This window comes from Haliotis cracherodii, unplaced genomic scaffold (genome assembly GCF_022045235.1).
Source record: "Haliotis cracherodii isolate W230 unplaced genomic scaffold, xgHalCrac1.p SCAF_6, whole genome shotgun sequence".
Taxonomy (NCBI): Eukaryota; Metazoa; Mollusca; class Gastropoda; order Lepetellida; family Haliotidae; genus Haliotis; species Haliotis cracherodii.
Genome location: NW_027266319.1, coordinates 20207367 through 20229403, shown reverse-complemented (window position 1 = coordinate 20229403; position 22037 = coordinate 20207367). Strand labels below are relative to the sequence as shown.

General features: G+C 37.6%; 2 protein-coding genes across 3 annotated transcripts in view; one reads left to right on the top strand and one right to left on the bottom strand.

The window, feature by feature from the left end:
• The window catches only part of LOC139444995 (stabilin-2-like), a 207475-nt gene that overhangs the window by 62699 nt on the left and 122739 nt on the right, over positions 1 to 22037 (top strand). The gene's annotated exons all lie outside the window — the stretch shown is intronic.
• On the bottom strand, positions 20408 to 21523 carry LOC139444996 (sex peptide receptor-related protein 2-like). The gene has a single exon (XM_071226036.1). The coding sequence runs from the start codon at positions 21521 to 21523 to the stop codon at positions 20408 to 20410; it is 1116 nt and encodes a 371-aa protein (XP_071082137.1).

Below are 22037 nucleotides of genomic sequence, written 5' to 3'. Positions count from 1 at the left end.
GGCGGGGGACACCCGAAGTGGGCTTCACACATTGTACCCATGTCGGTAATCGAACTTGGGTCTTCGGCGTGACGTGCGAACGCTTTAACCACTTGGCTACCCGACCGCCCCCGAGTGAATGAACGGTATTAATACTGAGCCTTTGACGAGGGACTTTCAGCATTCCTTCACGATGGTTAATCTGTATTTCTGAGTTTGAGTAGATTATTCTATATATATATATGTATTACTCAGTGAAATATTTATAGAGAAAATGAAGAACAAAAACGATGAAATGTCAACCCTACAGATCAACTTCACTGAAGGCAGCCTATTGTTCAGATGACATAAGTAATCAATTTGTGACGTCATGAACAATGAATGACATCATTTTTTTCTCAACAATGAATCACTGTAACTTCATATGGCTTAAAATAACGAATCAGTATTGAGAATTGCTAAAATAGAAAAGCTGTTAAACACGATCATTCTACCCTTCTGGGTGATATTTATGGTTAATACAGATACGAGGCTGACAGTCACATGACTAACTATTTGTATATCATGCTTAAAACCACTAGTTTACCTGGCCAAGCCTAGCTGATAGAACTGTTGGCTGCAGAGCCTGAAACTTGGTTCCCTCACTAACTGACAATGAGATATCTCCGTAGCCCATGACAATAACGTAATACCTTAACATGCTTGTACATTTACAACATTTCATGAACTAGTTGTTTGAGCAACAATGACAAACTCTGTACCACAAAATATGGTTAAAATGGACAATAAGCAACAAAAATAACTGACAAAATTCTAATACAAACAATAAAGGTACAATATAAGATACATTAAAACAGTGTGACATACTGAAAATACATATTGACTATCTACTAATGATGATATGAGCAATATCAGCTGTATTGGATAAATATATTTATCACATGACCACAGTAAGGAATGTATTTAAGCATACAAAAATAGTTATAAATCTAGATTCTCGTCATGACTGTACAGGGATGTAGCAAGCTAGCATCACTAGGCTGATATTGCTTGGAGTATTTTGTGACATTGGAAAGACCAAATTGTTAAAGCTTAAAAACGCTAAAATGCGCTTATTACGGTGAATACTGTAAAACAGCAAGAAAATACATTGAGGTGGGATAAAGACATTATTGATTCCGGTTACATTATCTACTTTTTAGAGCAGTGGAAAAGAATAACATGCAATTATGTCACTCGTCATACAAGATAGTTAACAGTAGGCGTTCAGATTGACACTTTGTTCTACCGGTTAGTTGATTGATAGGTATTGGTATACCTCTTGTTGTCTTGTCACGATATGGCCAATATGTCATCGGTGTGACGTTAAATTTTAACCCACTCACTCTTAATGTGATTGAAAACAGGACAAATAAGAGTAAAATGATAAGTCATCAATTTTGTTACAAAAGCCAAATACACCCATATTTGGGAGTGAGTGAGTGAGTGTATAAACGCTGCTTTATACAGTATTCCAGTTATATCACGGCGGGTCAGCTTAATGTGGGAGGAAAGTCCCAAGTGATGCAGGTTTACCACTTTGGTGAAACCCACGAGCACGGGTATGATGCTGACAAACCTAGAAACATAATCAGGGTGAACCAGGATTCGAACCAACAGGATAGAATCCTAGAGAACTCCCTGCATGACATACGTTCTTGGTTAACTGCTAGTAGTAGATTTGATGAAACAAATTCAGTTTACACTTCAAAATATACTGCTGAATTGTTCAAAAGGATACTGATATAGTTAATTCTTTTACATCCATATGTTACGAGTAATGACAGTAAGTTGCTTGAATCAATAAATTATTAGATAAAATAATAATAAAAATATCCCTATAAATGGTTGAGCTGTGTATACAAACACATCTAAAGTGACTACACACATTTCAAGTTTTACAAAGGACAAAATAATTATTGAATTTCACAATCATTTCAAACAATAAAACACTAGGTACATGTATCATGTAGAACAAACTGACTACATCACAGCACTAAACACATTTAACTTATACTACTCAAATATTGGTAGGGATGATCCCATTAGTCCATGATACACCAAGCTTATATGTATATGTAAATATACTATTCCACTTTTGATAGGGATGTATTTTTTTCCATGATACACAAAACTGATTCTCATATGTCAAGTGATTATCTCTATCAAAAGTTGAGTAGTATAGTATAAATAATGGTGTTGCTATAATAAGGTGAGTAGTGTCACCTACAGCAGCCATGGGACCAAACACAAAGACACCAGAAATATACTTCTTATTTTCCAACAATTTCAATTTTTTATTGGTGGAAAAATGATCTTTTCGTGAGATAAGCACAGTTTGTCCACAGATTATGTAGGCCAGTATGGCAAGATGAACATGACCAATACAAAGCGACATAGAATATGAAGAAAAATTACGAAAAAAGGCAATGGTACAAATTTGAAATAATGAAGGATATGTTGTGAGGTTCATGATCATTCTGTAACAATTCTTTTAACCTACACCTATGACTTTAGAAGTTAAACATTATATGAATAATAGGGACACTTTTGTTATAAGATCACTTTGAAAAGAAATGTTCGTTATGCTTATTTGGACATGGTTTTATTTGGATTTTTATCATTTTATTTAATGAGTTTATTTCTCGGAAATGATTTTGAAATCATCCTTATACAGACATATATTGTTCGTGTTGCTTCCCGACTAGTGGCTTTGAAAATGGTTTGGCCCAATTGCTCCAAAATGACAATGAGAAAAAAAATATGGTTTGGTCTAACTGCCCCTAAATACCAATGACAAAAAAATGGTTTGGCCTAACTGCTCCGAAATGCCAATGAGACAAAAATTGTTTGGCCTAATTGCTCCAAAATGCCAATGAAAGAACACTTTGAAAGATGACAGGATCACAACATCAGCATAATGATAACCATGTATATTATATGAAGAAGGAGGAATAAAATACAAATAATGAACTTAAATTTTGCATGAATTAATTTGTGAAAGCTTAAAAGCCACCAAGAGAGTAGAACTGGGTTTGACTAATAAATCATATATTTTCCCACCCACAGGACCATTCTGCAAAAAACCCCTGCAAGTTGTGAAATACTAGCCAACTGAACATTTATATCAGTTTAATTAGATTTTCACACCTTTTTATCACAAATACTCTGCCATTCTATTGTTAATCGTATCCTGTTGGACCACCTTAGGTTATAAAATGCCTGCCTGTTGATAGTGACCGAGTGAGCGGTTCCCATTATACCCAACAATGTGATATATTTGGGAGGCCTATGACTGACAGCAACTTAATGAGAGACTCCCGGAACATGTTCACAGAGCCTATTAACACCATGATGAATCACATTAAAAAATAACAGATTGTTTTTAAAACTCTAATCTGTTTCAACAGATACCTCTGTTGATGATAAATGGCAGTTTTTGTACTGCTCAATTTTGTAAACAGATTTTGTTGATTTGCCATGATAAACAAGTCCATGGACATTTTAATTAAGACATGACTGCACTATTTCTTTGCACTGTCACTATTCAGATTGATAACGATAACGATAATGATGATGATGATGTTGATGTTGATGATGATGATGTTGATGATGATGCTTTATACACTGATATAGGTCTAAAAGTGCAAATGCTGTACTTCCAATGACATACAGGTACAAAGACCAGTGGATAGGCAATTATTCTCAACTGAACTTTCTTATCCAGCTGAAACAATGTCTTATACAAATGATACATTGAAAAATGTTGGAGCCTTTGACTTAGTGTCACAACTTTTGTTGTTAAGAGGCCAAATAAATTGCATACCCCACTTCAACTAATATTGGATTTGAAATCAGAACAAATAACATATTTCGATTGGCAGAATCACATGCTTTACAATTGTATAAGGTCATATCAATATGGTGGATTTTTAACGAGATATGAAGGATTGAAAAATGCTGTCACTTAATCATGAAAGTATAGCAGCATTTTGACGTCTGTCCAACATGCACAGATCATATTCAAAACTATAAGATTTATGTGTCATGCAAAAACATACTGAAGTATGATCATCCATGACAATGTGCTGAAGTTTGCAGAAATCATACAAAAACCAGGATTTGAGGAGAATGTGATATTACAATGTAACCATATATTTTGCATGGCAATCACATACAAAGAATTGGCCATGATCAAACTGGTAAATGAAAGTTACTTCCAGATTTTAATCAAACAAATATCTCTGTTGTTTCAACACAAATAAAACATACATTGGCTCCTTCAGAATTAATCACTGAATTTTCCTCATAATTGATTAATTTATAAGAGTCACTTCTTGAATGTCTACGAGAACAACTTCCTTTTGATGATCGTGAACACCCAATCCCCTTCAGATGGAGCTTACTACAAGCAGGACATCCTGGGAAACTATTCTAACCAATAATCTTCAAACATTCCTTTTTTTTATTGGTTCATTGTGAATCAAGAAATATTAAAAGCCTCATGTAAACATATCAGAACAGTCATTTAAAGATAGGATGGTGCCAGTATTGTTAGAAGTACACCATTCTATTTCACACCTTGTTTTAGAGAGTGTGTTATAGCATGATTTACATGGTGTGTGCTGTTGTGATTCATGTACACCAAAGATGCTTCAAAAGTCTTTCAAAATAATTAGGTTATAAGTACATTTGTCAAAGAACCTGTTTTATGGTGGAATGTACACTTTATCATAATTATTATAAACCATGTTGGATAATGTCCAAGTTCTTTGTGAGGCAACATCAGCCACTACCGTATTTGATATAATATAATTTGAAAAAGTAAAGAATCATTTATTCCAGAAAATATTGGAAAATACTTTGCCTCACACTAAAAGTTTTTGCAGGGCATGCTGGCTACTCTGTAAAGGGGGATGATGAGGACACAAAATTCTTTCCTCCACTTATTTCTTTGTCTTGAACCGGAGACTGAAAAAAAGATTCTGTCTCCAGTCCCCCCTGAATATTAAATCTTTGGTTGAAAAACCTGCCTCATGTTTGTTTATATAATCCAAGGACTTTGTATCTGAACTTACTGGACAATTCTTAGAAATGACACAAATTATGTAACTGGTACGATAATGATGTTCCCATATGATGCTGAAGTCACCCATTGTTCCCAAATGAAACAACAGTAGGTTTGTGACATCATCAACAATGACTTAATTAACAATAAGCAATTATGGACTAACCAATCAATTTTTGTGAATTGCTAAAACTAACATGAAAATATACAACACTCACTTTTCAAGCCATTGTATAATATATACTACTCAAAAGAAGTTAAAGAACACCTGATTCATTCATAATACTATAGTTCATTTGAATTGTTTGATAGGCATTACTTAGAAGTTGAGGGATGACAATTTAAATACAATTTATGGATAACAAAGCGATGTTTTGGTATAGATCCTTTTACCGTTGTCAAGCTAGACAATGGTATAAGGATCTATACCGACACATCGCCTTTACAGTAATAAAAGAAGTTGTTATTCATAAATTAAGTCTATCTTGTCACCCATTAACTATTAAGTAATGCCTATCAAACAAGAATAAATATAGCAATATGAAAGAAACAGATGTTTTTTACTTCTTTTGAGTTGTATATTAGATGTAATACGGTACTTAATGATATAATGACTCTCACTCAAAAGATGCCCTATATCCATGCAGAGGGCGGATTGTCTCATACCTGTTCCGCAGCATGTTATGCATGGATGTACATGCCCTGCCGATTCATGATTGAAGGTAATGCTTCCTAATTACCTGGCTTCATTTTCTCGTTAGATGGGAGGCAGTACACTGAAGATTAACCACACATATCTACAATGGCCTAGTTCCCACACCACTGTGACATTACCTTGATCGTACCACGTGCAGACATCTGAAAGTTGATTTTTTCAAAACATAATATTATGTATGGCCTGTTGGATAGTCTGTGCCAACACATGAGGTCTCCTTGTGTTCACACACAGTGGGTAACTCACAGTGATTGTTTCACTCATGGATAGACCCTCTTGTCATGGCTGTTGTGGGACTGTATGCCAGATAGGATGAGTATTGTCGAACCTGGATGAGATGGCTGTTGTGGGACTGTATGCCAGATAGGATGAGTACAGTTGAACCTGGGCGAGATGGCTGTTGTGGGACTGTATGTCAGATAGGATGAGTACAGTTGAACCTGGGTGAGATGGCTGTTGTGGGACTGTATGTCAGATAGGATGAGTACAGTCGAACCTTGGTGAGATGGTTGTTGTGGGACTGTATGTCAGATAGGATGAGTACAGTTGAACCTGGGTGAGATGGCTGTTTTGGGACTGTATGTCAGATAGGATGAGTACAGTTGAACCTGGGTGAGATGGCTGTTGTGGGACTGTATGTCAGATAGGATGAGTACAGTTGAACCTGGGTGAGATGGCTGTTGTGGGACTGTATGTCAGATAGGATGAGTACAGTTGAACCTGGATGAGATGGCTGTTGTGGGACTGTATGTCAGATAGGATGAGTACAGTTGAACCTGTGTGAGATGGCTGTTGTGGGACTGCATGTCAGATAGGATGAGTACAGTTGAACCTGGGTGAGATCGTTGTTGTGGGACTGTATGTCAGATAGGATGAGTACAGTCGAACCTTGGTGAGATGGTTGTTGTGGGACTGTATGTCAGATAGGATGAGTACAGTTGAACCTGGGTGAGATGGCTGTTGTGGGACTGTATGTCAGATAGGATGAGTACAGTTGAACCTGATTGTGATGGCTGTTGTGGGACTGTATGTCAGATAGGATGAGTACAGTTGAACCTGGGTGAGATGGTTGTTGTGGGACTGTATGTCAGTGAATTGAGTACAGTTGAACCTGATTGAGATGGCTGTTGTGGGACTGTATGTCAGATAGGATGAGTACAGTTGAACCTGGGTGAGATGGCTGTTGTGGGACTGTATGTCAGATAGGATGAGTACAGTTGAACCTGGATGAGATGGCTGTTGTGGGACTGTATGTCAGATAGGATGAGTACAGTTGAACCTGGATGAGATGGCTGTTGTGGGACTGTATGTCAGATAGGATGAGTACAGTTGAACCTGGGTGAGATGGCTGTTGTGGGATTGTATATCAGATAGGATGAGTACAGTCGAACCTGGATGAGATGGTTCTTGTGGGACTGTATGTCAGATAGGATGAGTACAGTTGAACCTGGGTGAGATGGTTGTTGTGGGACTGTATGTCAGTGAATTGAGTACAGTTGAACCTGATTGAGATGGCTGTTGTGGGACTGTATGTCAGATAGGATGAGTACAGTTGAACCTGGGTGAGATGGCTGTTGTGGGACTGTATGTCAGATAGGATGAGTACAGTTGAACCTGGATGAGATGGCTGTTGTGGGACTGTATGTCAGATAGGATGAGTACAGTTGAACCTGGATGAGATGGCTGCTGTGGGACTGTATGTCAGATAGGATGAGTACAGTTGAACCTGGGTGAGATGGTTGTTGTGGGACTGTATGTCAGATAGGATGAGTACAGTTGAACCTGGATGAGATGGCTGTTGTGGGACTGTATGTCAGATAGGATGAGTACAGTCGAACCTGGATGAGATGGCTGTTGTGGGACTGTATGTCAGATAGGATGAGTACAGTTGAACCTGATTGAGATGGTTGTTGTGGGACTGTATGTCAGATAGGATGAGTACAGTCGAACCTGGATGAGATGGCTGTTGTGGGACTGTATGTCAGATAGGATGAGTACAGTCGAACCTGGATGAGATTGCTTCATTAAACTGGACACATGTGTAACAGTTTGACAGTCATGACACTGAGATGAATCAAAACATCCTGGGTCCATTTATGATAGTCCATTCAGAAGTCTATACTCTTTATCAACCCCTGGATTTGTCCGTGTTCATGAACGTCAAATATGATGAACTTGTTTTGTGTGTGTTTGATCACGTATACAGATTACCAATGGCCAAATCTAGCAACTTTGATAGGGTGATACACATTAAAGGCAACACATTGTCAGCATCACAAATGCAGTTTTTCAATGCCCCGAGTCCACAAGAGGTGGAGGTGGTGCCACTGAGTACCAACAGTTCTTGGAAGGAGAGGATCATACAGTATCTATTGTTTATAATTTGAGTGTTCCTGTTTTGATCTTTTAAGCCTCCTGAGACTCCTGTGACTCCTGAGACTCCTGAGACTCCTGAGTCTTCTAAGCTTCCTGAGACTCCTGAGTCTTCTAAGACTCCTGACACTCCTGAGTCTTCTAATCCTTCTGAGTCTTCTAGGCCTCCTGTGACTCCTGAGCCTTTTAAGCCTCCTGAGACTCCTGAGCCTTTTAAGCCTCCTGAGACTCCTGAGCCTTTTAAGCCTCCTGAGACTCCTGAGCCTTTTAAGCCTCCTGAGACTCCTGAGTCTTCTAATCCTCCTGAGCCTTCTGAGACTCCTGAGTCTTCTAAGCCTCCTGTGACTCCTGAGCCTTTTAAGTCTCCTGAGCCTTCTGAAACTCCTGAGCATCCCGCGCCTTCTGAGTATATCACAGATTTTCAGAACAGAGTGGTAAAGCATGGTGCATCTCTATGATGATTGCACGAGTAATGCCAGCTGAGCAGGAGGACATCCTCTGTCACATCATGGAATTCATGTTTCGTCCTTGATCCAAGATCATATAGCTACTGCTGGGGCATGGACAAAAGATCATTGATTTCACCACCTGTATCAGCCAATCAAACACTTGGTATATATAGGTGGGTATATACGGCAGTTAGGACATTGTCACACTGGGGTCACAAGAACATAACCTGTGTCTGTGTTGCCAGAACAGCTGGGTCAAGTTCAAGGTCATTCTTAGCCAAAGTGGCTAGGTGAAGTTCAAGGTAAAGTACTGATGTCTGATTTAGGGGTCACACAGATTGAACACTGTACAAGCATTGGCTACATTGTTACAAGTCACTGTTATGATGACACAAGTATTTTTAAACAGCCACTAGGTCCACAAGTCTGGTATCCTAAATTGATGCCAGCATTTTGGTGGTTGAATTCAATTTTCCAGACAACCATGGTACACACAGAGAGATCATCATAGAAACTAGTTTTTACAGTATACAACTGATTGTTCATCTGGACGGGATTCACGTTGTCCCGGTAAAAATGCCATTGATGCAGTGATAATAGTTCATTTATGTAACTGTTCCCTTGGCTGAAGTTGTTCTGGTAAGTCCTCATTGGCAAAATGCTGCATCAGCAGTTGTGAGGTGCACCACAGTTACACAGAGAATCACAGGCTCATGTTGACAGGCCACAGTGACAAGATGTCAACACTTGACACACGTCAGCCAACACGGGGTCATATATAATAATAGTAATGTGCATATTTATAATGGGCCAAATCCACAACTTAAAGCATACTCTCTGTGCCACATTATTACCCTGGTCAGTGGATCAATGAGCACACAATTGGAGGAAGAGGGTCAGAGGGAATAGGGGAGGGTCATAAAAAGTAATACACATATTTTTGGAGGGTCACTGAAACATACCATTTTGTGTGTCATTTAGTTTAGCAGGGAAATATAGATGCTATTCTCTTTAATACTATCTCACAGTAAAAGGGGTCAAGAAATATACTCCTTATGATATTTATTAGATGTGACTGTGACCTGAGACTACACCATGCATTTGATAAAATAAATATTAATTTTTTTAACAGTTTTTGCATCTTTTTGTAGAACATATTTCATTACTTTTATCAACCCAACAACAATTGATGGGCTAATTTAAAAAATCTCTATTAGCTTATGGTCAGGTGCTTGAGGTTATTGATCCATTGACCCCAAAAATAAATTGGGGCCTTCTTTATTGAAGGTCCCAAGTGAACGTCGTGGGAACATTGAGCAAAAATCAACAGCTCTGTAGTCCCACTACACAAACACTTACTGTGATTCTGGAGTCAAAAGTTTTGCCTGTATAATCAGGATAATATAAATAACGAGGCTGTCTTGAAGCTGTTAATGTTGCTGTTATATGATGCCACTTGAAACACACAGACAATGTCCTGCATTGCCACACGTTGACCCGCTGACATGAATACAACATAGTCACGGCTGAATTGTTCAAGTTTGTGTCACCTTCTGCGAGTACATGCTAGATGTGTAGACTTGGATGCCGTCATCGCCGATGTTGTCGTCAGGCTCTCGGTTCAGTGGTTCCATCTGCCGAGCTGATCGCGCTTCATCACACATCTGGCCCCTTGATCCCGTTATGCCAGTACCTGAAAACTTGAAAATATTAACCTATGCATCGGAACATGCATGAGAGTGAGTGAGTGAGTGAGTGAGTGAGTGTCATTTAATGCCACACTCAACAATATCAGACAATCCAGTGATTGACATCATGAGCGTAGATCCACGCAATTGGGATACGATGACATGCATCAACCAAGTCAGCGAGTCTGACCACCCGATCCCGTTAGTCACCTCTTACAGCAAGCATGGGTTGCTGGAGACCTATTCTACCCCAGATCTTCATGGGTTGAGTGAGGGAGGGAGGGGGGGAGGGTAGGAGGGAGGGAAGGAGGTTCCAGACAAGGTCAGGCTTATGTGAAGAGTGGTTTAAGGCCAAAAAACTGCAGAGTTATTTCCTTTTACTGCCAGGATCTGCTGGTTTTGTGTTTGAAACGATGATGTCCCCCTCATCTTGATATTTGGCTTGTAGCATCATCTTACCATATAGTTTTAAAAAATTAATAATCTGGCATAAAACAATTATTAATTAAATCATTTTATCTTCACTATAAGAAATTAATTAATTGGCTGTCAAAGATTGAATTAATTCATTAACTGGCTGTTGTCAGGTGCAACATCATATTAAGGTTTGAATTAATTCATTAACTTGCTGTTGTCAGTGTACATGACAAGGATTGAATTTATTCATTAACTGGCTGTTGTCAGGTGCAACATCATATTAGGGATTGAATTAATTTATTAATTGGCTGTTGTCAGTGTACATGAAAAAGTGTGAAAAAAATCATTGATTGGCTGTTGTCAGTGTTCATGTCAAAGATTGAAATATATCATTGATTGGCTGTTGTCGGTGTACATGTCAAAGTGTGAAATAATTCATTGATTGGCTGTTGTCAGTGTACATGTCAAAGATTGAATTAATTCATTGATTGGCTGTTGTCAGTGTACATGTCAAAGATTGAATTAATTCATTGATTGGCTGTTGTCAGTGTACATGTCAAAGTTTGAATTAATTCAGTGTTGCAGTGTACATGTCAAAGTTTGAATTAATTCATTGATTGGCTGTTGTCAGTGTACATGTCAAAGTTTGAATTAATTCATTGATTGGCTGTTGTCAGTGTACATGTCAAAGATTGAATTAATTCATTGATTGGCTGTTGTCAGTGTACATGTCAAAGATTGAATTAATTCATTGATTGGCTGCTGTCAGTGTACATGTCAAAGTTTGAAATAATTCATTGATTGGCTGTTGTCAGTGTACATGTCAAAGTTTGAATTAATTCATTGATTGGCTGTTGTCAGTGTACATGTCAAAGATTGAATTAATTCATCGATTGTTGTCAAGATTACAGTCTGTCACAGATGCTATTAATTCATGTTCCTCATCACCATGCTCACTTAGCCCTGCTGCCTCTGTGTCAAGGAGGGCGGTCGGGCGTGTAGTGGTTAAAGCGTTCGCTCGTCACGCCGGAGACCCGGGTTTGATTCCCAACATGGGTACAATGTGTGAAGCCCATTTCTGGTGTTCCCCGCTGTGATATTGCTGGAATATTGCTAAAAGCGGCGTAAAACCGTACTCACTCACTCACTCACTGTGTCAAGGGATTACAACTCATGACTCTTTCAAATCAAATGGAGCCAATTAACTACCTGTACCTGTTTGTATCAAACTGTAATTATCTGTTAACATGTCATTAAATTTCCATTAACTAAAGGTATGTTTAATTTGGTTGTATCAAAGTGTTCATGACGTGTACTGTTATTAGTCATCAGTTTTATGAAGGTTCAACAAACATGGCTGCAAACATGCTGTTTGAACACTTAGAAATACATGCATAATGAATGTTTCATACAGCCAATTTTAATGACACATTTAACGAATGATACATTAAGAATTTAAGGGTTTACTGAAGCTGATAGTTAATGAGTGAGTGAGTGAATATGTTTTTAAGCCGCTTTTAGCAATATTCCAGAAATATCACGGCGGGGGACACCAGAAATGGGCTTCACACATTGTACCCATTTCGGGAATCGAACCCGGGTTTTCGGCGTGACGAACGAACACTTTAACCACCAGGCTACCCGAACGCCCCTGATAGTTAATGAAGGTGTGATACAGCCAGGTTCTGATACTTGAAAATAGTATCTCTTTATCTCAACATCCAAATGAATCCTAATTTAAGATTTAAAAATAAAATCCTGTAAAGCCTTTCTTGAACTAAGTGTACCCCAGAAAACCTTTTATTCAAGACAAATAAAGATAATAAGTGTTGTTTTTAGTTACTTGGTTTGCTGATCCACAAATGAATCCAAATTTAAGATTTAAAAATAAAATCCTGGAAAGCCTTTCTTGAACTACGTGTACCCCAGAAAAACTTTTATTTAAGACAAATAAAGATAATAAGTGTTGTTTTTAGTTACTTGGTTTGCTGTCCACAAATGAATCCAAATTTAAGATTTAAAAATAAAATCCTTGAAAGCCTTTCTTGAACTACGTGTACCCCAGAAAAACTTTTATTTAAGACAAATAAAGATAATAAGTGTTGTTTTTAGTTACTTGGTTTGCTGTCCACAAATGAATCCAAATTTAAGATTTAAAAATAAAATCCTTGAAAGCCTTTCTTGAACTACGTGTACCCCAGAAAAACTTTTATTTAAGACAAATAAAGATAATAAGTGTTGTTTTTAGTTACTTGGTTTGCTGTCCACAAATGAATCCAAATTTAAGATTTAAAAATAAAATCCTTGAAAGCCTTTCTTGAACTAAGTGTACCCCAGAAAACTTTTATTTAAGACAAATAAAGATAATAAGTGTTGTTTTTAGTTACTTGGTTTGCTGTCCACAAATGAATCCAAATTTAAGATTTAAAAATAAAATCCTTGAAAGCCTTTCTTGAACTAAGTGTACCCCAGAAAACCTTTATTTAAGACAAATAAAGATAATAAGTGTTGTTTTTAGTTACTTGGTTTGCTGTCCACAAATGAATCCAAATTTAAGATTTAAAAATAAAATCCTTGAAAGCCTTTCTTGAACTAAGTGTACCCCAGAAAACTTTTATTTAAGACAAATAAAGATAATAAGTGTTGTTTTTAGTTACTTGGTTTGCTGATCCACAAATGAATCCAAATTTAAGATTTAAAAATAAAATCCTGGAAAGCCTTTCTTGAACTACGTGTACCCCAGAAAAACTTTTATTTAAGACAAATAAAGATAATAAGTGTTGTTTTTAGTTACTTGGTTTGCCGATCCACAAGCCCAACATTTTACAAAAGTACTTTGAGATTTTTCTCTACTACTTGCACTGAGCCTGAACCTCATTTCAGTCATGGAAAAAAAACTGTTGGCAGAAACCCTTGGTTTGTGTATTTTGATTTCACCGAAAAGACAATAGGTGTGAATTTATATATTTATCATATAATGGGTAGGTTTCTCGGCAGGATAAAGCCCATCGGGAATCTGGATAGACTACAGGGATAATTGCTATCATTATCAAAAGAACGGTCTAATATACTGAAAATCTGTGTCTAACTGTGACGTAGCTAAGGCATTTTATAAGTTTTGGCAACTTTGGAGATATAAATTTCGAAACAATTTGGCGAGGGCATGAGGCCTAGCCAAGCGGGATCAGTAGCCATATCTGTGCTTGTAGACCTCTGCGGCCTGAAACCTCCTCCACAAATTAAAATAGTTGGATTTGGCGGAAATATGTTTGAAATGTTACCTTGTTTCGTTTTGTCGCTGTGTTTACATCTGACTACACTTCTTATCGTTATGACAGGACAGACCGACTGTCAACAACGTCTGTCCGTGGCCGCGACGTCTCATAGACTAGGGTTAGAGTAGCTTCCCTTTGACAAAGGGCAATTAAAAAGGCTCGCTAAATACAATGTTTATTCCTAATGCAGGATATTTACCATCCCCAAACACACTCGCGTGATAACCTCTATGTATTTCAGAAGTAAATATTTGATTTATTTTTATACTGATGAACAAAATACGTAAACCAAGTAAAATTAAGTAATTTACAATAGAGACCTGATGTCCCTTGAAATAATCCCATCTACATCTGGAGTCTACATAATCGGCATGAGGATTCAAGTGGGGTAAAAAATACAAGTTACTGTAAACGTGACAAAATTGTTTCCATTTTGAACATGAGCATTAGGGCTATTTGAAACATACTATGACTTTAAATGCGGAATTACAGAGGTGCTAATTATCTCATTGCTGTTGGAGATTATAGTCTTCCTCATCATCAGCATCCATGGGTTGCAGCACTTGTGCGCAATAACAGACATCACTTCTACACATTTTTGAAAAATCTGCTCCAGAAAGATTGGATAACGTTGTAATTTAGACAGTGGGAAGCTCTCAGTCTGTTTTCCTTCAAGTAATTTCTTCGACAAAGTTCAACGACCGGTATAGTTGGACCAAACCGGGGGAAGAATTCTCCATGTCATCATCATGTCCATGCCATACACCATGCTGTGAATATATACTACTCAAAAGAAGTTAAGGATCACCCGATTCTTTCATATTGGTAATGTTAATCTGTCATGGCATGAGAGATTAACTATTGTAATATGAAAGAATCAGGTGATCCTTAACTTCTTTTGAGTAGTATATAATCTTCATTAATATTTTGTGTACTTAAAAATATATTTTGCCGTTTAGAAATAAAAGTTGTAAGATTTTTGTTTGGAAAAGCATGGGAATAGAATCAATAATCCACGAGTGCATGAGTTTGTCTTTGTAAGATCCTAATTCTGTTAATTCTGTCAAAAGCTACAAGACTAATCTTGTAAAATACTTTTTTGAGAAAAGATTAAAGTAATTTCAGTTAGATCTCGTTTGGAAAGTTTGTCAGTGTTGACATTAGTTATGGTCATAGACATACAAATAACCCCCTTGTTAGCTATCACAGGGAGACATACAAATAACCCCCTTGTTAACTATCACAGGGAGACATACAAATAACCCCTTTGTTAACTATCACAGGGAGACATACAAATAACCCCCTTGTTAGCTATCACAGGGGGACATACAAATAACCCTCTTGTTGGCTATCACAGGGAGACATACAAATAAACCCCTTGTTAACTATCACAGGGAGACATACAAATAACCCCTTGTTGGCTATCACAGGGAGACATACAAATAACCCCCTTGTTGGCTATCACAGGGAGACATACAAATAATCCCCTTGTTAACTATCACAGGGAGACATACAAATAACCCCCTTGTTGGCTATCACAGGGAGACATACAAATAACCCCCTTGTTAACTATCACAGGGAGACATACAAATAACCCCCTCGTTAACTATCACAGGGAGACATACAAATAACCCCTTGATGGCTATCACAGGGAGACATACAAATAACCCCCTTGTTGGCTATCACAGGGAGACATAAAATTAACCCCCTTGTTAACTATCACAGGGAGACATACAAATAACCCCCTTGTTAACTATCACAGGTAGACATACAAATAACCCCCTTGTTGGCTATCACAGGGAGACATACAAATAACCCCTTTTTGGCTATCCCAGGAAGACATTTAAATAACCCCCTTGTTGGCTATCACAGGGAGACATACAAATAACCCCTTGTTGGCTATCACAGGGAGACATACAAATAACCCCCTTGTTGGCTATCACAGGGAGACATACAAATAACCCCTTGTTGGCTATCACAGGGAGACATACAAATAACCCCTTGTTGGCTATCTCAGGAAGACATACAAATAACCCCCTTGTTGGCTATCACAGGGAGACATACAAATAACCCCTTGTTGGCTATCACAGGGAGACATACAAATAACCCCCTTGTTGGCTATCACAGGGAGACATACAAATAACCCCTTGTTAACTATCACAGGGAGACATACAAATAACCCGCTTGTTAACTATCACAGGTAGACATACAAATAACCCCTTGTTAACTATCACAGGGAGACATACAAATAACCCTCTTGTTGGCTATCACGGGGAGACATACAAATAACCAAGAACTTTATCACAGGGCTGGACACATACAAGTAGCCACCTACCAAGAACTTTATCACAGGGCTGGACACATACAAGTAGCCACCTACCAAGAACTTTATCACAGGGCTGGACACATACAAGTAGCCACCTACCAAGAACTTTATCACAGGGCTGTAGACATACAAGTAGCCAACTACCACGAACTTTATCACAGGGCTGGAGACATACAAGTAGCCACCTACCAAGAACTTTATCACAGGGCTGGACACATACAAGTAGCCACCTACCAAGAACTTTATCACAGGGCTGGACACATACAAGTAGCCACCTACCAAGAACTTTATCACAGGGCTGGAGACATACAAATTACATGACACCATGGGCCTAACTACACATTGAAGCCATTCCCACATTTTGAACATCATGACCTTCATTTAGACTGACAATAATCGTAGCTTTGCAATAGCTTTCTGAAAATGTCCCCTTATAAAGACGCTGTTGGCTTTATCCTGACAAGAAACCCATTACACGATATTAAAGTTACATGGTTTTAATGACTTTACTGAGTTGAAGATTTTGCTGTATGAATATTGTACATTTGGCACATTTTATTGAACTTTTTACAAGCTTAAGATGTCTGTATTCAGGACATGTCAGCATTAGTTGAAATGGAAAACTTATTGTTGACTTGGATTATGATTGTCTGCAGTCTGTGTCAAGTGATATTGATTATTACATGGACATTCAAGAAAATATGTATGTACTTGTATTATGATTTTAGCATATTATAACATAGATAAATAGAATGAATTTAAGTTTTAGCTTTTAATATAATTCTTCATAACATTTTTTTCTGTTTCTATGGTAATATTTTGATGCAACAAGGGTATAAATCTTCATTATATCAAACATATTAACTTTATTTGAAAATGTAACAAGAAATGGATATACATGTACTTTCATTTTCTGTTTCCAAGCTAGCATAATGTATCATGAAAATTGTTTTGTTTTGTACAGACAGAATTGTCTATACCGGTAGATAATGAGCATAAACAAGTAAGTTATGATCTCCCCTATGATGAATACTTATGTGATACACACTTATGGGCTGAACTCCCCTATGATGAATACTTATGTGATACACACTTATGGGCTGACCTCCCCTATGATGAATACTTATGTGATACACACTTATGGGCTGACCTCCCCTATGAAGAATACTTATGTGATACACACTTATGGGCTGACCTCCCCTACGATGAATACTTATGTGATACACACTTATGGGCTGACCTCCCCTATGATGAATACTTATGTGATGAGTATGAATATTTTCATTACAGTTCATGTCCTACATCTGATCTCAGGGGTCATGGTCAAGTGTGATTGAGAACTGTTATGCAATTCACGTACTACATATGACATCTGGGGTTGTGATATTTATGGTTTGAATACACTTGTTATACAATACACATACTACATATGATTACTGGGGACATGGGTATACAAAACACTGTGCTACACCGGATGTTTTTGGATATGGTGTACAAGTATAATGCATATTAATGTCACACAATATATGTACTACATAGGATCTCTAGGGTCATGGTATATGGGTTTGATTACTTATGTTTTTACACATACTACATAGGATCTCTAGGGTCATGGTATATGGGTATGATTACTAATGTTTTTACACATACTACATAGGATCTCTAAGGTCATGGTATATGGGTATAAGTACTAATGTTTTTACACATACTACATAGGATCTCTAGGGTCATGGTATATGGGTATGATTACTAATGTTTTTACACATACTACATAGGATCTCTAGGGTCATGGTATATGGGTATAAGTACTAATGTTTTTACACATACTACATAGGATCTCTAGGGTCATGGTATATGGGTATGATTACTAATGTTTTTACACATACTACATAGGATCTCTAGGGTCATGGTATATGGGTATAAGTACTAATGTTTTTACACATACTACATAGGATCTCTAGGGTCATGGTATATGGGTATGATTACTAATGTTTTTACACATACTACATAGGATCTCTAGGGTCATGGTATATGGTTATAAGTACTAATGTTTTTACACATACTACATAGGATCTCTAGGGTCATGGTATATGGGTATAAGTACTAATGTTTTTACACATACTACATAGGATCTCTAGGGTCATGGTATACGGGTATGATTACTAATGTTTTTACACATACTATACAGGATCTCTAGGGACGTGATATACGGGTTATGATTACTAATGTTATACAATATATAAACTACATAGGATCTCTAGGGACGTGATATACGGGTATGAGTACTAATGTTATACAATATATATACTACACAGGATCTCTAGGGACGTGATATACGGGTATGAGTACTAATGTTATACAATATATAAACTACAAAAGATCTCTAGGGACGTGATATACGGGTTATGATTACTAATGTTATACAATATATAAACTACACAGGATCTCTAGGGACGTGATATACGGGTATGAGTACTAATGTTATACAATATATATACTACACAGGATCTCTAGGGATGTGATATACGGGTATGAGTACTAATGTTATACAATATATATACTACAAAGGATCTCTGGGGACGTGATGTACGGGTATGAGTACTAATGTTATACAATATATATACTTCACAGGATCTCTGGGGACGTGATATACGGGTATGAGTACTAATGTTATACAATATATATACTACACAGGATCTCTGGGGATGTGATATACGGGTATGAGTACTAATGTTATACAATATATATACTACAAAGGATCTCTGGGGACGTGATATACAGATATGAGTACTAATGTTATACAATATATATACTACACAGGATCTCTGGGGACGTGATATACGGGTATGAGTTTCTTATGTTATACAATATATATACTACACAGGATCTCTAGGGACGTGATATACGGGTATGAGTACTAATGTTATACAATATATATACTACACAGGATCTCTGGGGACATGATATACGGGTATGAGTACTAATGTTATACAATATATATACTACAAAGGATCTCTAGGGACGTGATATATGGGTATGATTACTAATGTTATACAATATATATACTACACAGGATCTCTGGGGACGTGATATACGGGTATGAGTATTAATGTTATACAATAAATATACTACAGAGGATCTCTAGGGATGTGATATACGGGTATGATTACTAATGTTATACAATATATACTACTTAGGATCTCTAGGGACATGGTATACAGGTATGATTGCTAATGATTTTACACATTCTACATAGGATCTCTAGGGTCATGATATATAGGTATGAGTACTAATGTTATACAATATATATACTACACAGGATCTCTAGGGACGTGATATACAGGAATGAGTACTAATGTTATACAATATATATACTACACAGGATCTCTAGGGACATGGTATACAGGTATGATTACTAATGATTTTACACATGCTACATAGGATCTCTAGGGTCATGATATATAGGTATGAGTACTTATGTTTTTACACATACCACATAGCATCTCTAGGAACATGGTATACGGGTGTGAGTACTAATGTTTTTACACATACTACACAGGATCTCTAAGGACATGGTATACGGGTATGATGACTAATATTTTTACATATACTTAGCAAGATATCTAGGGACATGGTATATGGATATGAAAACTTATGTTTTTACACATACTACAGAGGATCTCTAGGGACATGGTATACAGGTTTGATTACTATTGATTTTACACATGCTACATAGGATCTCTAGGGTCATGTTATACAAGTAGGATTACTTATGTTTTTACACATACTACATAGGAGTACTAATGTTATACAATATATACTATACAGCATCTCTAAGGATATGGTATACAGGTATGATTACAAATATTTTTACACATACTAAGCAAGATCTCTAGGGACATGATATACGGGTTTGATTACTAATGTTTTTACACGTACTACAGAGGATCTCTAGGGACATGGTATATGGGTATGATTATTAATGTTATACAATATACCTGGTATTTACTACACAGGATCTCTAGGGACATGGTATACGCATATGAGTACTAATGTTATACAATACACTGTAATCCAGCTAACATGTGGTCTCCCGGGTCACCAGATAGGAGGGGCGATGCATGTTGTTGTGGCTGTTAGCATGGGCCCCCTTCGGCATCTGTTTCGGCAGGCAGTACTGGAGACAGAAGATCCTCTTGAAGGTATTCCAGAACTTTTCACTGAACCAGCAATACAGGACAAAGTTACATGACGACTTCAGTGCCACAAGGATCTTGGTAAACGACTGATACCACTCAAATGACTGTGGGCTGACCGACAGGCGGAATTTGTTGAAAGCAATGATGGCGTTGTATACAACGAAGGGACTCTGGCAGAGGAAGAAGGCGACGATGATGCTGATGAGCATGAGCGTGATTTTGAGTTGCTCACTGGATATGACGGACTGGATTGATGAATCGGCAGCCAGATGGTATCGGAGGTACCGACTTGATCGACGGATTTCTACGATAAGTCGCACGTTGAGCACAAGGAGAGCAATGAATGGCAGTATGGCAGCAAAGAATCCGTCAACGATCAGAGAATACCAGGCCTGGTTGTACACTGTTTGATATGTCAGATACCAAATGCCAGCTTTTTTAATGACATCAAACCGGAAATCGAAAAATTTTGGAATTCGAATCAAAAATGCTATAATAAAGAGACTTATGATGACAATCCTTGCTCTCTTAATGGTGCAGATTGCCATGGCGCGAAGAGGATGGCAGATAGCTATATAACGTTCGACGGCAAGCATCACCGTCACCCACACCGATGCAACGTGAAAAGTGTTCATGAGAATTGTAAGGTAGTGATGTAAAATCTCATCGATTTGTTCCGAGATGCTGAGTGGGTTTTTGGCATTATCAAAGAGTATCTGCACGGACATTATGAGAAGGAACAACAGATCAGCCACGGCCAGAGATGTCAGGTAACAGTTTGTCGATGTACACATGGTCTTCCTGCTTAGCACAATCACTGTCAGCACTATCCCAATAATACCGCTACACACGACTATTGGTAAGAACAGTGTTTGCAAGATGTCTTCATTAGAGTCGTAATATGCCGATGAATTGTCAGAAAAGTTTGTTTCAAAGGACAGGTTTGTTAAGAAAATAGTCTCATTGAGGCTTGAAGTATTCATTGTGAGATTCATTGCTCAAACTTGGTTATGTAAAATAATATTGAACAAAGGTAATCAGATATGATAAGTTTTGTAACTCACATATTTCACAGTATCCATTCCAAGAAACATGAAAGTATTTTATTGACTGATTAATCCTTCCTTAAAAAGTACCAACTGAAGAGCACTGTCCCATAATGTCCAAATAGGGGACCCTTTACCAGCAAGTTCCAATGGTAGGCACTGTCCAAGGAAGTCCCAACTGAAGAGCACTGTGAAGAACCCTGTCCCAAAGTGTCCAAACGGGGGGCACTGTCTGAAGAAATCCCAAAGTTAGGCTCTCTCCGAAAATAACCATGCAGAAGGACTGTGTCCAAAGAAGTCCCAATGGTAGGCAGTGTCCCAGGAATCCCAATGGCAGGCAATGTCAGGAATGATACAATTATCAGTTAAATTAAATGGAATCTGATAAAAACCACATACCCAAAGTTCCTATCAAAGCATACATTTCTCACAAACTCTAAAAGTAGCTGTGAAATATTTCCCA